General features: G+C 43.2%; 1 protein-coding gene across 3 annotated transcripts in view; it reads left to right on the top strand.

Annotated features, from left to right (window-relative positions):
- Positions 1-9919: 9919 nt before the first annotated feature.
- The window catches only part of DPY19L4 (dpy-19 like 4), a 40568-nt gene continuing 33744 nt past the window's right edge, over positions 9920-16743 (top strand). For 2 of the 3 annotated variants that reach the window (XM_088149114.1, XM_088149113.1), the window contains exon 1: positions 9920-10132. In XM_088149114.1, the coding sequence (XP_088005240.1) occupies positions 10123-10132 (10 nt within the window). In that variant the 5' untranslated portion in view covers positions 9920-10122. Of the gene's footprint in view, positions 10133-10377; positions 10397-16743 lie in introns of those variants that run through there. The other variant, XM_088149115.1, reaches the window with a different exon arrangement.

Below are 16743 nucleotides of genomic sequence, written 5' to 3'. Positions count from 1 at the left end.
CTATTCAGAAGGTTTTAAAATTTTCTTTTTTATTTCACTTTCCAGACTGTATTTCTCTTTCCCTTTATGGTTTGGATGCATGCATCATGCTAAGTGCTAAACCTCAGATTGCAGATGCAATGGCTATAATATCACAATGAACCAAAATCAAGCAAACAATACTGTGGCAATGTGATGTGTTGAATCATTCTGTACCATTCTGTTATGTCAGTTTCACCTCTCCAAGCAATTTGTAAACAGTTCTTTTCTGCAATAATCACAACAAATCAGCCACTGGCCGGGTGGCATAAGAGGTGACAGAGGAACTAAAAGAAATAAGAAATAAATTTAATAAAAAGAGTTATTATATATAAGTAACCTATGTGTGCTAGTGAAAATCAATTTCATGCTGACATCCTTTATCGGGTGCCCCGCACATATGTTTAGATTGTATTTCTCAGAATTCCCAGTAAGTGTGTTGAGGATTCTGGGTATTCCCAGGTTAGGAAAAGCTGTCTCAAAGCATTCATTAAGCATTACGTAACATGCCTTGGGCATTCCACTTCTGATATGATATTGAAGGCAAAGGTGAGCGCAGAAGAGCTGCAACAGCGCACTCTAGGAGCACCAAACATTTTGGCAGCCTTTGGAATCCTTCAGAAACCACATCATTATTTTCATACTAAACAGCTAAAGGAAGTGAAAATAAGTTTTCAGAACAGTGAGCACTACTATTACTACTACTACTACTACTACTAATAATAATAATAATATCTATGCCCTTGAATATTCTTAGCCAGCGTTACTAAATATGTCAGTATGCATTAACTATACTCAAATCAGGAGCCTGGAAAAAGAATTTAGTTTCTTAGGAATTAATAAGCTGAGAGATACAAATTAACCCGCAGAGTTATTCTAGATTTCAGAGATATTGGTTAGTTGGTTCATTCAGTTTCTGGACTGAGTTCACATAATGCGCTAAACCATAAGAAATACATTTTTTGTGGAAGCGGAAGAAAATGCAAAGAGGTTAGTGCTCACCTGCAAAATGGACTCTTGGCTTGTTTTTTGTTTGTTCAAGGCATAGTTAAAGCAAAGCAAGGCTAGTGTGCAGAAACATAAAATTGCTTCAATGGAACGTTACTGACAATTGTGCCAGCAGCCTCCTGATATTTTATTTGTATGCTTATTTTTCATCGTTTTTTCAAGGATCCTAGCACGCATCTGTAACTTATTTTTCTTTATGATTGCTTTCTTCCTCCTTTTCTTTATTTGTTTTACCTATCTGTTCTCTTAAAGAAGTCCATTTGAAAACTGGACAACACTTGATGCACTACGTTCAACAGAAATCCTTGCATATTTTATGTACACCTGCCAATCCTTTTCCATCCTAGTTAGAAGCACATGATTTTTCAAGTGGCCAGATGCAAGAAACGTTTTATCCATGGGGCGTAAAGAGGAAACTTGGGAGAGCTTTTCAAATTTCTCTGAATGACAATGTCTGCTTGACTTCTAATTACAAATCTAATTAGAAAATTTATCTTCTCTTTTTTCTCAAAGCTCAGCAAACTGCTGCAGAGAAAGAGAGATTGGAAATCTGATTCCAATTCCTATTTTCAGACCTTGAGAACTAGGTAACTGGATAGCTGGGCTGTCTGGGCTCAGGATGATACTGAATGCCAGCTTTGACTATAGTAAAACAGCCTTGTCCATAATTAACTGTGGATGAGAGGACAGACCTGGCATGTCACTGAGACCTGGCTGGCTGAAGAGTAGATGGGTGGGTTTCCTCCTCACAAAGATTTATCTACCTGGATTTCATGTTTTGTATCACTGCTGATCTGGGGTAGGGGAAGTGGTGTAGTAATTGTGTACTGGGAGGCCCTACCTATTGCAAAGTGGGCTGTCCTGGGGGGCCAGATGTGAGGTCTTGCTCACATCTGGCCAAAGGAATAAACTCCAGGAGCTGCTATTGTAACCTCCTCCTAGATGCACTGAAGCATACTTCACCGATTATAGTGGAATGCAGAGATAGCCTTGAAGAAGGTATGGAACAGAAGGTACATTAACACCAGCTTAGACCTGAAAGGGAGGGGAGATTGAGAAAGAAACTCAAGCTTGCTCCACCTTGATTCCTGTTGGTATAAGAGATGAGGGGGGAGAGAGAATCAGGCTTTCAAGTTTCTATTATTTTCCCCTATAACAATAGAGTTCCAGAAATTCTTGTGTTTTTGTTTCCTAACCTGATGCTGAGCTGCTTGACCTCATTGCAGAGGTTATTGTGGATTCATTGAGACTGTTAGTACTGAGTGACTTCAACCTCCCCTCCTTGGGATCACAGGTAGCTTGGGGGTTCATGGCCACCATCACAACTGTCGGCTTGCCCAAGGTCATCACTGACCCAACTCATATGGCTGACCATGCTTTAGATCTGGTGCTCACCTTGGAGCAGATGATCTAGTTCTGGGAAACTTTTCCATTAATCTATTGTCATGGCTGATCACTTCTTTGCGATGATAGGATTAACTGGGGCCCTAACCTCTGAAGGGAGAAGGGACCTAATGATGGTCCACCCCAGACATTTAATGGATCCATCAACTTTCCTGATGTCACATGGGGAGTTTTCCAGTGATCGGAGGATTGCGTCTGTTAGGTGCTTTGTGGAATACAGAGGCCATTAGGGGTCCTGCTGATCCCAGACAGCTCCTTGGTTTACTGAAGACCTCTGTGAAATGAAGCAGATGAAGATATTCCAGTATCAGTGGAAAACACAAAGTGAATGCAATTGGACATAGGTAAGAACCCAGTTCTGAGCCTATTCTATGGCGATGTACTTACTTCTCCATCCTTATTTCCTCTCCAAAATGCCAGCCAACTACACTGTGTAAAGTGTCCCAGACCCTTTTGGGGTAATATGGGGTGAAAGGCTCAGACAGTGTATGCTGTGATCATTTGGCCAAGCATTTTGTGGATAAAATTGTTCACATCTGCTCTGATTTGGAAGCCAGATGGGCATTATCTACTGAGATGACAGAGGTATTAACTGGGAGGCTTTTGAACCTTTGAAAACTGAGGAAGTGGATAGAGTCTTCTGCAGTCTTAGTTCTGCCCCTTCTGGACTGGACTCCTACTCCATTTGGCTTATTAAAGAAGCCAGGAGGGGACTGGCAGTTAGATTCAAGATGTAGCCAATGCCTCTTTGAGAGGAGGGATACTACTGGGCCTTAAAGGGGCATTAGTTTAACCATTCCTTAAGCAGCCAGGCCTGGATCTGACAAAATTGAATAATTAATGCCCTATATCTAACCTAACTTTTTTGGGAAAGGTTATTGAGAAAGTGGTGGGGCTTTGGAGGATATGGATTATTTGGACCTTGGGCAGGCTAGGTTCAGACCTGGGCAAGGGATGGAAACTTTATTGGTTGCTCTCATGGATGATCTTTGGTGGGGCTTAAATGGAGGTGGAACAGCCATACTTATTCTCCTAGATTTCTCAGTATTGTCAATCACAGTACCCTTTTGGACTGCTTGTGAGGTGGGAGTTAGAGGCCTGGTGTTATGGTAGTTTGTTTATTTACTAGATTTGTATGGCTGCCCATCTCATATAAGTGATGCTGGTTGGTTAACATAATAAAAACATTGGTACAATAACAAGACATGATGAATAACACGCATAAAACAAGAGAAAAATGACCACCATCAACAACAAATTCATTCAATTCATGGGCTCAGCCCACTCCTGAACCCCATGCCTCAGAGAAAAACCAGGGCTTTGTGAAAGGCCTGCAGGATTAGGCTAATCAAATCTTTGGGGGGGGGGTTTCCAGAGAGCAAGTGCTACTATAGAAAAGGTAGCTTCCACATCCCATCAGATAATGTTCTCTTTCTATAAAGCTCTATATAGCTCAGGGCCTAGATATCTTAGGGACCCCCCCCCCTTTTCCAATAGTTTCCTCCTATCCTACCCAGATAATTAGGAAGCACTTGCTGAGGGCCCCTACTTACCAGGAGATTTGGTGTGAGGGAGCCTGACAGTGGGCATTCTCCATTGTACTCTTCCTTCTCTGGAACAGCTTGCCCCCAAAGTATGTACAGCCCCCTCATGACCTTGAAAACATGGATCTTCTCAGGGGCTTCTTGAGATTGTCATATCACACCTCTCTTATAATTCTACAATTTGGAGTTTGCATTTTAGTTATTTAGTTAATTTTCCTGATTTGCATCCTATTTTTATACTTTAAAATATGTATTTTTATATCTTCCGACTCTGGAAACTACCTAGACAGACAAATTTTACAAATAAATAAACGATTACCTTCTCCATTTTGGTTTTGATGTATTTGAAATAAATCTTGAATAGTTTAGAAGAAGAGTACTGAAGAGTAAATTGGCTCCTGTGCTGTGCAGATTATTTCATGCATGCAATTAACTTGTGCAGCTTTGCCTCATTAAAGTCCTGATAGAAATGCCCTCCTGGATATTTCTTGGCATTGATGTCTTTGGCAATGTGGAAGAGCTCTTTTGAACATTGGTGAATATTCTGTAATGCCTGAACTGTGTGAACTCCTGGTACTTTCTTGATGTTGGCCTATCATGTACTAATTAATTTTTTTCACCAGCCTGGGCAGCTCTGCTGCCATAAAAAAAGGAGGAGGGGTGTCCACAGGGTAGACTGGCAGAGCTTCAACTGCACTGTTATGGCTGCTAAGTTGACTCTTCTGACCATAGCATGTGGACATCCCTGAGAGACAGTAATCTATCAGCATGGCTGTTGATTGGGTAATGTTTTTCTTTTAATGCCATCATGCCTCTGTTTTCATGCTCTGTTCCATTAGAAGAAACACAAATGTCACCTTTGTTCACACAAAAGGCTCTCAATTCAAGAGCACATAATCTGTCAAGACAAGCCTGTTGTGGATCCCACAATTCTGTATAGCATACTTGATTCCAGCACATATACATTAGACTCGCTTTCCCCAATCTTGTGCCCTCCTCAGGCATTATTTCCTGATTTATTTAATCAACTGATGTAGTGTTTCAGACATCAAAGGCATCTCAATGTTTTAAGTGTTACACTCCTAGCTCCTTATTTATTAATTTTCACATATACTGGTTATCACTGGTTTTTATATCCAGAGCAAGCATTGGCCCAGGTGTAAATTCAGCCTTTACATAAAGAGAGATATGGATATATGATTCTGAGTCTACAAAATTTGTTCTGGGTTTACACGCTCAACTTCATTAATTTTTTATATGTTTTTATATGTTTGCATCTAAATAAATATAGAAACCGCTAGTTATGGCATGGCATGGCAATGCCTTTAAAGCAGGGCTTCTCCACCTTGTCAACTTCAAGGTGCATGGACTTCAACTCCCAGAATTGCCAAGGTAGAGAAGCACTGCTTAAAGTACCTGTAAAAGTTCCCTATGGTGAGAGGCATGCATAATTTAATTTCTCTTTCTGTTTCTCACAAAAGCCTCTTGCTTATAACCCCATTTATATAATGGAACATGGCTGAAAGAAGGCTGCATCTTTATTATTCCACTAAGGTTTGTTAGAAAGGTTGGTTTAGATCATTTCTGATCTGCTCCTTAACCCAGGAATAAAAAATGGAGGATTTTGCTGGACTGGACAAAGCGACAATCAGTCTCCCAAACAGGTTGGCTTTTACTTGTCCTGAGAAGAAGAAGGGAGGGAGGGAGATGAGCCTGTCTAAAACCATTCAAGCAGGAGGTTCAGGTTATCTCTGTCCAGTCATCATCACTGCAATGAATTCTGAACATGTAACCAAAGCCCAAGAGTTTATCCAAGGAGATGACTACATTGATTTTATTTGAAATTATCTTGGAGTGTGTTGTTATTGCTTTCCCTTTTTCTGTTTCTCCCTTTTCCCCAATAAACTCCTTTTTATACTTAATATTGGTTTCCTTGGCTTAATGAAGGAATTTCTCATTAAAATCTTCCCCATGTACAAGACTGCGCAGTTACAGTCTTGTGTTTCAGGATTCATGCAATGTTTGCTAAGGTCTTTATTTCTGGATTAGGACCCAAAGCAACAACGTTTCTCTTTTCCTAGGGTTGGTCTGAAGGGAGAAGTCCTTGTTAGAAGGGAAAAGAACTCCCCAGCTGGGCAGAATAGGGGGTATCAGGAGGCCCTGATGACATCCTACCATAGGCATCTTTCTCTGGGGAACTTTTGGGAGAAGGGTTTCATCAGTGACGCTTTAAATTACCCCCTCTCCTGTAACAAGATGAGTATGATTATGTGATATAATGAAGATGATGGTGATTATGATGACGATGGTGGTGATGATAATAAGTAAACTCTAGACAACCCATGACCTGTTTGGTCATCGTTTCAGAGATATTTCTTTACCTAAACAAAGAAACAGAATGACCATGGGTGGGCAAAAAACCCATGGGAGCGGAAGCGATTTCTGACTTCCTGCCAGCTTCCCCATTGACTTTCCTTGTGGGAAGCTGGCAAGGAACATCAAAAATCTTCCTTCCTTCCTTCCTTCCTTCCTTCCTTCCTTCCTTCCTTCCTTCCTTCCTTCCTTCCTTCCTTCCTTCCTTCCTCCCTCCCTCCCTCCCTCCCTCCCTCCCTCCATCATAAGTCTCCCCCACCACACACCCTCCCACAATCAACTTTAGACTTCCTGCTGGCTTCCCCATTGACCTGTGGGAAGCTGTCAGGGAGCATTGGAAAGGAGGATCACATGACTGCGGCTGACCATGACAGTGCAGCGGTGGTGGCACTGAAGGAGCAGCAGAGCGGCAGTGCTGAAGTGGCAACAATTTTCCCCAAATTTAAATCCCATGGGAGTCATGGGACCCAGATTTTGGACGCTTTTATTAAGTTAGCCCATTTGAGGTACTTTGGTTGAAAAATTGTTGCCCTATAATGCACCATTTCACCCAAGTGAAGGTTACAAACAATCAGGCACAAGAGTTTTAGTAGTATAGAGATATAATAGCAGGATAATAATTAAAATAGGGATCCCTTGGGGAAAGTCCTCCATCTGTATTTTTATTTAATGTTATTACAAGTCTAGCAATATCATCAGTGAAAAATTAGTGGTAGAGAAGATGGAGATTGTGGGACCCACTCCCAATGGAATTGTCAGAGGGAGATTGAAAGCATACATGTCACAACCACTTAATAAGGGACAATTACTTTCTGTATTAACCTTGAACTCTCCATCTCCATATTCCAAGTCTGATAGTGAAAAATCTACATACGAATTCCTAGCCAGAGCTTCAAGCTGGGATTTGCTTTTGAAATTCTCTCTACCCCCCACCCTTCCAAGTATAGCAGATTTCAAGTCCTTTTGAATGCCTGGGGAGATTGAAAAGCTCCCTGCTGGTTTTGGAGTGTCAGCCTAGTGTGAAACTCCTGAACTGAAATTCATATGCAAATTTGACACTATCAAAGTTGGGTGGAATAGAGACGGGGACTGACTAGTTCACAGCCAAAGGTAATTGTTCCCTTGTTAGGTATTCATTTACACTAATAATCTTTCTTTCCTTATTCATTATCAGTTGGCAGTGGGTCACATCCATTCTGAAGGAATCTTTAACCCTTTTGCTGGCCCTTGTTTGCCTTGTAATAGTCTTTGCACTGCCTGGCCCCATTCTCTCATTATTCCCTGCTCCTTCTCTCTTGGTATCTGTCTATTTCTCATGCAGTCCGATACGGCAGATCTTTTATGGTACAATGCATTGGCTGGTTTTTATAATGCTCCAAGTCTAATTGATGCTTTTGCTGCTGCCCTTCTGCATTTGGTATCTGACAAATTATTATAGGTGTTTTGTTTGTTCTTCCATAGGCCCAGTCATAGAGATATCTGCAGAAGTAATAAAGTTAGCTAAAACAATAAAACTAAACTAAAGGAATGGCTATCTATCTATCTATCTATCTATCTATCTATCTATCTATCTATCTATATGTTATCAGAATAAAAAATATAAAAGCTGCTATCTAGGATAATGGACACTCAAGATTGAAACAGATTACAGAAATTCCTGGAAGACGAATGTCTTCTCTCTGAGCACTGAAATTATATCAGAGTGGGTAGTAGTAGGCCTCCCTGGCTGGGGAGGGCATTCTACAAGACGGTCCCCACAAATAGAAAGGCCCTCTCATCGATAGCCAATTGCTTGTTGGCAGAAGCGCACAGAGAAGGGCCTCTGATGATGATTAAAGGACCTCAGCAGATACATCTAGGAGTTCTTTGAGATACTTTGGATCCAAGCCATTTAGTACTTTCAAGATCAGTACTAACACTGAGTTGGTTCTAGAAATTGACTGGCATCCAAGACAGCCAGCTTAGTACTGAGGTTACATAATTGGTTAGCCTCAGTTAGTAACTCTGCAGTTTTATTTTGGACTACTAATGTTTCCCAACTGGTTGAAAAGATAATCTCGTGTACGACCCATTGCAGTAATCTGAGAGTTTAACAGACGATGCACTCCATTTAGGCTGTCCCAGCCCCAAAAGACTCCCTATGATTCCAGAGATCACACTGGATCCAAGAGCATCTGCAAGCAGTGTACCTGTGGGCAGACTCTTCCAGAAGAGGCACACCACCCATCAACACACTTCTAACTTCTTGGACTGAGATTTAATTTATTGGCTCTTGTGCAGTTCAACCATTGATCATAGATGGACCTCGAAATATTAAGCAATGTAATCTGTCAGATTTAGCTTTGAAATTATTGACCCCATTGCCTTGTAGTAAGGATACTTGAAGAGAGTAAGGAAGAAGAGTGACACATGCTTTTACATGTATCTGTGTACTCAGGCTGTTTAAATTGTTTGTAAACTCTTTTGGGAGGATGTTCATCCTGAAAGATGGGATATGAATTGTAATCAATATTATAGAAATATTACAATATATTTTATATTATATTGTTATTTATTAGAATATTGTATTTAAATTGTATTTTATTTATTTATTTAAAAGCTTGTATGGCCAACCATCTTATGTGTCACAACTCTGGGCGGCTCACCAAAACATAATAAAATCAAAGGAAACAATAAAAGATAACAGCCAAAACAGCTGGAAGCCAGTGCAGGTTGGGCAGCAATGGTGTAATATAGGCAAACCTAGGGGCACCCAGCACCACTTGTACCATCACATTCTGGACCAATTGTAATTTCTAGATGCTCTTCAAGGACAGCTCCATGTAGAGTGCACTGCAGTAATTTTTTTTTTAGTAATCTTTTTAGACAGAGTGCATAATGTGGAAGATCCTGACTGGGAACTATGGGAATTGTAATCCAACATGTATGGAGTGTTCTAGATTGGGAAAGTTTGTGCACCAGGCACTCCTTTGTTCAGCAATAAACTTCATTTGATGTGACTTATATCCAGCAGATTTTAACTGGAAACCTGATTTAAAAAAAAAAAAAAGTGTATGAGCTCTAAGTTTACAAATTTAATAATAAATAAATATAAATAAGTATAAATAAATAAATATAAGTATAAATAAATAAAAATAAGTATAAATAAATAAAAATAAATGAATGAATGAATGAATTAATTAATTAATTAATGAATTAATGAATGAATGAAATAAGCTAGCAGGTCTGAGCTGCAAAGATCCGGGCGACCACTAACGGGCGGTCAGGAGAGTTTTATTTATCTCTCTGTTTCCATCTGGACTTTGCAATTTAGACGTGGTAGTCCTACCCGAGTCTAACTGCAGTCAAACAATTTTTTTTACGAGGTACGACTAATTCTCAGCGTACTCAAAAGGGGATTCTCTTTCCCTTGGATTAATTGATGAATGAACTGACATCACAGGAATCACAGAAAGGGGTAGGCAGCTTTTCAGGGCGGAAGTTGTAACCAGAGCACTGGTTTGGCCTCAGTACCTACACGAAATCGGTCCCGCATGCCCCCTTGATCCCTGAGAAGGATCGTTCCGCGTCGCCCTGCAGAAAAGGAAAAGATCGAAAATCGGGGAGCTAACAGGAAGTGAAAAGTAGCTCCTTCGGTAGTCGGGGCAGGGCTGGGGGATGCTGTAGTGGGACCAGACGCTGGGAAGGAGAGGCGGGAGTCCCGGCCGCTTAATGCTAAAAAGATCGGCGGGAGAAAGCGCTTTGAACTCGGGTTTTTTCCGTGTGGTGGCTGGAGATGGAGGAAGGTGAGGTTTGTGCGCGCGCGTTGTGTCTCCCTTTTCATTCCGCCCCGGGCCAGCCGGAGAGCTGGGCCGGGGGTGGGGGTCAGTCGGTAGTGGAAAGAAAGAGGGAAGCGCTGCAGATTTGCGCTAGGAGGCCGTTCAGATTGCTTTGAAGAGCAATTTGGGTATGGGCAAGTCTACGGGTTTATCGCCATTATTGCTAGGAGAATGACTGAGGGAGGATGGCATTTCTTAAAATCATTTCTCATCATGTTACAAGTAAATAAGGTTAGCAATAACTTCAGCCTCTCCCTTTTGCAAAGAACTTCCAAGCGTCAGGAGGTCTCTTTGATGCCGGTAACCGACCGATCTGTTCGTTTTCTGAGCTGCTTTGCAGGTAAAGCTTTGTGGAAAGCAGAGCAGAATGGGAAATGAATGGCAGAAGTGCACATACCAAACGTACGTGCAAATGATCCTCTGTCATTCTGTCTGTATATGGAATTTGTGCTTCTGTCTACCGGGAAATGCAGCTTTTTGTGTGGAAAAGTTGAAGCATGCAGTGGATCTCTTATCTGAAATCCTTCTCAAAAATACTGTTTCTATTTATGATATCTACATTCATAATCTTGAGACAGTACTGTATAAGCTAATATGAAAATGCAATATAAAAAATAGAAACTCCGATTCAGCACAATGCTAGATTTATATATGTGCATATTGATATGATGTTTATGTGGAAACACTTCTTTTCTCAGCTGTACCTCCCTATTAATCGCTCCATTATGTGGCAGTTAAAGTTTTAAAAAGCTTCCAATGAATGGGTTTTTTTTCCCCTGAAAAACAAATAAACAGAACCAAATTGGTCTCTGGGGGTATGTGAATTCAAAGTATGGGTGTGTTCAAACTTGTCCTCAAAAATTTCCTTCCTTATATATCAACTCGTTTTTTTCAAATGACAGAAGAGGAGATGCAGCTCACTGGGGAGCCTTCATTGGCTTGTCTGTCCTAATGGTCTGATGTTCCCTATGTCTGTCTTATTTTTTTCAATTATCCTTTCAAGCCGTATGGCGTAGACATTATTTAGTAAGCCATTTATTCATTCTTTGAACTGAACAGTTTTGCTGTGTCACATTTGTTATGTGGAAAGTTCTTTAGGTAGAAACATGGGTTCAGTCTAAGTTTAAATTATCATAGTTTTCTCTGTTGCTGAAATGCAACAGAATTGCTCTGTGTCTGTTGTAATCTCAGTTGTGGTGAGTTTCTTTAGTCAAGGTTTAAAATTTGTCTAGTATGGCAAATTTATCCAAAGAAGCAAAGTCTATACATTCACTTCTAAGTATCCTTCAGATGAGCGCATTTGATATTTTGGGACACTGGAAGGCATATATATGCTCTCTGTAGTTGTGTGTGTTATTTCCTGCCCTTTGACATCTATGGGGCCTGTTACATTGGGATTATTATTCTTCAAACTCAAATGGATTATGTTATTTCCATTTGAAATAGCCCAAAGAATTGGTTTTGAGAAATTTCATTGAAACTCTTTTGATTAAAAGTATTTCCAAAATATATTCCAAAGCTAAAGCAAGAAGAAAAAAAAAGGGCAGGGGGGAGAAATTAGGATTCAAATGCCGTGGGGTATTACCACAAATAATTTGCACTGAACAGCTGTTTGCTTCTCATTCATAACACAGGAGATACTGTTGAAAGAAAACATACATTTTCCTTTCTATAGCTGAACACTTCATAACACCTTCAACTTCGTACAGTGTGATGTAACTTCATCAGGTTTATTTAGTTTTGTGACTGTTTCCTGCTCAAGGATTAATGTATTGTTTCTAAATAGCAGCCTGATATACCAGTTCAGCTTTCAGAATGTAGCTTTTACAGTTCTGCATCTATGGGTAGACGCCTGGGGGAGTTACAACAGAAGAACAACAGTTTCTGACCCTCAGTTATTTAACAATAGCAGTAATGTCATATATATGATTATATGTAAGCCGCACCATACTGGCTGGGTTCAGAAGCTACACTGAGCTATCCTATGGTTTGTTTGCTTTTTGTTGTTATGGTTCAGAAACTCTAGTTTATGCCTTAACTTGTTGCATGAACAGTTGTTGCTTATTGAATAAACATGGCATACAGTGCAATGTGTAAACCCATTATGAGTCATTGTAGTGTTCTGAAATGAGTGACGGTTTTATTTTGTTTGTAGCAATGAGTTTGTGGAGTTCTTGGGCTTTAGTTCATCAGAACAAGTCTGCTGGATCAGGTCAAGATTTAGAGTTCTCTAATGTAGCTTTAGCAGTGACAAACCAGGTATCCCTTGGAAGCTTGCTAACACAGCATTAATACATTATTATAACATGCAGTTGTCTATCACAGTACCTGATACATAGAGGTATTTCGCCTGTGGATGTGGACGTTCCATTGAACCACTATGGGTAATGGCTAATTGATTCTAGTTTCCCCTACTTCTGAAATAGACAAATAAATAAATAAACCTAATTAGATTACAGAGTGAAAAATCTCAGATCTATTTTTAGCACTTACCTTGCTCAACTTTCATTTCACTTTGCTAAATATACTCAAGAATAAAAACAAAATTTTCCTTATTTTTTCAAGGAGCATCAAATTAAACAGAAACAACACAAGTGCATATTATGATAACAGTTCAGAGGCTTGCAAAACCAGCGTGTGCAGTAGTTTTCCCAGCTGCTCTGTGTTTGATATACAACAAGGCCTTGTAGTGTCTTTCATTTTCTTTTTTCTGCCGTCTGTAGGGAATTCAAGGAAAAGGGTTAACTTGATCTTCCCAATCAGGAAAGAAGTTCGCAAGTGAGACATGCATCAGAATGTTCTGCTGTGGAATGTAATGCTTGCTGTTCAAGATTCCAGCTACTCTGATCCTTCTATCCTAGTTTTCAAGTTTCTACTTGACAGCATTCTTTGGCTGCTTGGTACACTTAGTCCTCACTGGACTATTCCTCTTTTACTTTCCATCTCAAACTCATGTTTATATGTGGAGTCCTTTGGGTTCTCTGAGCTTGGTTGTTTTCTTGCAGATGTTTCGTTACCCAACTAGATAACATCTTCAGTGATAGAAGGGAGTGGGGTTTGCTCTCTGTTTATATACAGTAGTTTGTCCTGCCAGTATTGGTGGGCGTGCTGTTTTCTCCTTGGTAATTTCTTGATTAGGCTGTTGTTTACTGCTTGATTGTTTGTCTGAGTTGGTAGTTCCAACTCAGACAAAGTACCAACCAAGGAACTACCTACCAAGGTACCTACCAACCAACTTCCTACCAAGGAACTACCAACTCAGACAAACAATTAAGCAGTACACAACAGCCTAATCAAGGCATTACCAAGGAGAAAACAACACCCCCTCCCTCCAACACAGGCAGGGCAAACTACGGTATATAAACAGAGAGCAAACCCCACTCCCTTCTAGCACTGAAGATGTTACCTAGTTGGGTAACAAAACATCTGCATGAAAACAATCAAGCTCAGAGAACCCCAAGGACTCCACAGATCAATGCTGAGCTACATATATTCTCTTCTATTGGTATCATGTTTATATTTGTGCAAATCTTGGAGTTCCTTATACCTTTTCTTTGTGCACAGAGGATTTTTAGCTGTGTGGGCAATGACACTTGCAACATGAAGAGCAGAAGCAAAAGTAGACTATGAGAATTAGAAGGAACAATAGTTCTTTAGATGGTTTTATGTTTTGTTTTATCTTAATTTTTTTTTTTTTTTTGGTGGCTATAGGTGATTCCAGATAGTGACATATCTATAGCAGAGCACTTATGCTAATTCATTGCATGAAGAAACAGTAAAGAATCTAGATCCATCTTTGAGTGGACATATATGTATTTATGAATGAAAATGAACATAAAGAGAGGCTGAACCTGAATTCTTTATTTGGAAATAGACCCATTTGTTGTCCCCTAACCCCTGAAAAAGCTGAGGTGATAAGAGACCATTCTGGGAACAGGATAGAAAGAGTGGTGGTGAACAACTTTGTCCATTTATTTTCTGATAAAATAGCCATTATATGACTGACGACACCCATTATGGCAGCCATTTTATGAGAGTGTCTGTGTTTTGTGTGAGATTTGCCCCGTTCGACAGAGAAACTCTCGTGACACGTGTGGTTCACAAAGAAGGTTTACTCATGCGTAACGTAGTAGTCACAAGCAAAGCCAGGACTGGCTTGGTACAATTGCATCACTTGTTATATTCCCCCCTTCCCGCGCTTTTTCCCGCCTCGTGATCGCGTTGCGGCTGTGGGCTATTAGGCCCCCCAATGTCCCCCCTGATCGTTCATGATGGCAGGGTCGGTCAGAGTCCATTGTCCTTGATTGCCAGTCCCCCTCCGGCTGGGTTGGTCCCTCCCTGCTACGTGCAGACCCGCGGGTTCTGTGCTGCGTTGCGATCTTGTTTCGCTGCCCTGCGGCCCCGTTCCTTGCTTGCTCGCGCCGTTATCAGTTCATAGTTAAAAGCTTCCGCTGCGGTTTTCCTGTTTAGCTGGCCGCAGGTGGCTCGTTAATTAGCGGCGCTTTCGGTTCCTCTTTTCCCCGCTAGCTACCGCCGGTGGATTCCGCGTGGTCTGGTTGCGAGCTTCCCTGCAACCCCGTGCTTCCCTGAAGCCTCGTGCTGACCGAACCTGACATGCCGCCCCCCTGACGACAACTCCCCCCCCTCGGTCCTATTTCGGCTTCCCGGGGTATTTACTGTAAAAGTCCCGCACTAGGTCCGGCGCCCTTATGTGGGTTTTACTCACCCATTCGCTGTGGGACTTGGGGAAATGTTTCCATTGCACTAGGAGCTGGGTCTGCCCCTTGTGCCTCCGGGCGTCCAGTATCCGGTTGATTTCGAAATGCTGCTCCCCCCCGACCATGATGGGTGGTGGTACTCCCTCCGCCTTGTGCCAGGCGTTCCCCGGCTGGTGCAACTTTAGCAGGTTGCAATGGAACACCGGGTGGATCTTCCCGAGGCTTTTCGGGAGCGTCAGCCTGACGGTCACCGGATTGATGACCTCCGAAATGGGGAACGGCCCCACAAACCTCGGGCTGAGTTTTTTCGATGCCTGGTGCGTCTTTAGGTTTTTGGTTGACAGATACACCTGGTCCCCCACTTTCCACTTTTCCTCGGGGAGCCTCTTGCGGTCCGCGTGCTTCTTGTAGTCGGCTTTGGCTCTTTGCAATGCCGCGTGCGCCGCTCGCCGGGTCTCGTCGATTTGGGCGAACCAGGCGTCCAGGGAGTTGATCTGGGATTCCGGCTGAGGCAGCTCCGGCATGGGGACGAAATCTCTCCCGGTGGCTACTTTGAACGGAGAGAACCCGGTGCTCTTGTGGACGGCGTTGTTGTATGCCACCTCCGCGAATGGTAGTAGCTCCGCCCAATCGTCCTGTTGGTGCCCCACGTAGCAGCGCAGGTACTGTTCGAGCCCCCGTTCAGGCGTTCCGTGGCTCCGTCCGTCTGCGGGTGCGCCGCGGAGGATAGGGCTTGTTTCGTCCCCACCCGCTTCAGGAACTCCCGCCAGAACCGCGCGATGAAGTTGCCGCCCCGATCGCTGACGATACGTCGAGGTGCGCCGTGGAGTCGGTAGACATGTTGCACGAACAGTCTCGCCAGCCCCTCGGCCGTGGGGACTCGCCGGCACGCTACAAAGTGCGCTTGTTTGGAGAATAAGTCCGTGACCACCCAAATGGCGGTCTTCCCCTTACTCTCCGGGAGCTCCACTATGAAGTCCATGGCGACCTCTTGCCAAGGGCCGTCGGGTTCCGCTACCGGCTGGAGTAGGCCTCTAGGTTTGCCTTTGGCTCCTTTCGCTGTTGCGCACACCGGGCAACCCCCGAGTACGCCTCCACGTCCTTCCGGAGCGTGGGCCACCAAAACTGCCGCCGGATTAAGTGGAGTGTCTTTACGAAGCCGTAATGCCCCGCGCTCCGGCTGTCGTGGGCTCTCTCCATGACCTCCCGTCGGCAACCCTCGGGCACGTACAGCTTTCCTTCGTGCCACCACAACCCCTCTTGGCCGGTTAGCGCCTCTCGGTTCTGCTTGAGCCAATCGTCCCGCTCCGCCGCCTCCGCGAACCCTTGCCTTACTTCAGACGCCGCGTCCCGTCGCTCCCCCTTGGTCTGGCTTCGGGTCACCGCCTTTGCAGCCAGCCTGCTGGCGGGGATGACGGAGTCCACGATCTCCTCCCGTAGGCTGGCGTGTTGGGGCATGCGAGACAGTCCATCCGCTAAGAAGTTGCGCTTCCCGGGGATGTGTTTCAGTGTGAACCTGAACCTCCCGAAGTATTGGGACCACCGTGCCTGTTTGGGGGATAGCTTACGCGGGGTCTTCAGGGCCTCGAGGTTCTTATGGTCCGTCCACACCTCGAACGGTTCAGTTGCCCCCTCCAGTAGATGCCTCCACGTGGCCAGCGCCCACTTGACCGCGTACGCCTCTTTCTCCCACACCATCCACCTGCTCTCCGTCTCGGTGAATTTGCGGGAGGCGTAGGCGCACGGGTGGATGGCCCCCTCCGGGCTGGGTTGGAGCAGGACTGCTCCCGTTGCCACGTCTGATGCATCCACTTGGATTATAAACCGCCGGTCTGGGTCGGGATGGCGCAGGATCGGCTC

This window comes from Python bivittatus, unplaced genomic scaffold (assembly GCF_059951505.1).
Source record: "Python bivittatus isolate LINGU-HERP-01145 unplaced genomic scaffold, Pbiv_v1 ctg000590_np1212, whole genome shotgun sequence".
Classification (NCBI taxonomy): domain Eukaryota; kingdom Metazoa; phylum Chordata; class Lepidosauria; order Squamata; family Pythonidae; genus Python; species Python bivittatus.
The sequence above is the reverse complement of the archived record's forward strand: the minus strand, read 5'-3'. Positions and strand labels throughout refer to the sequence as shown.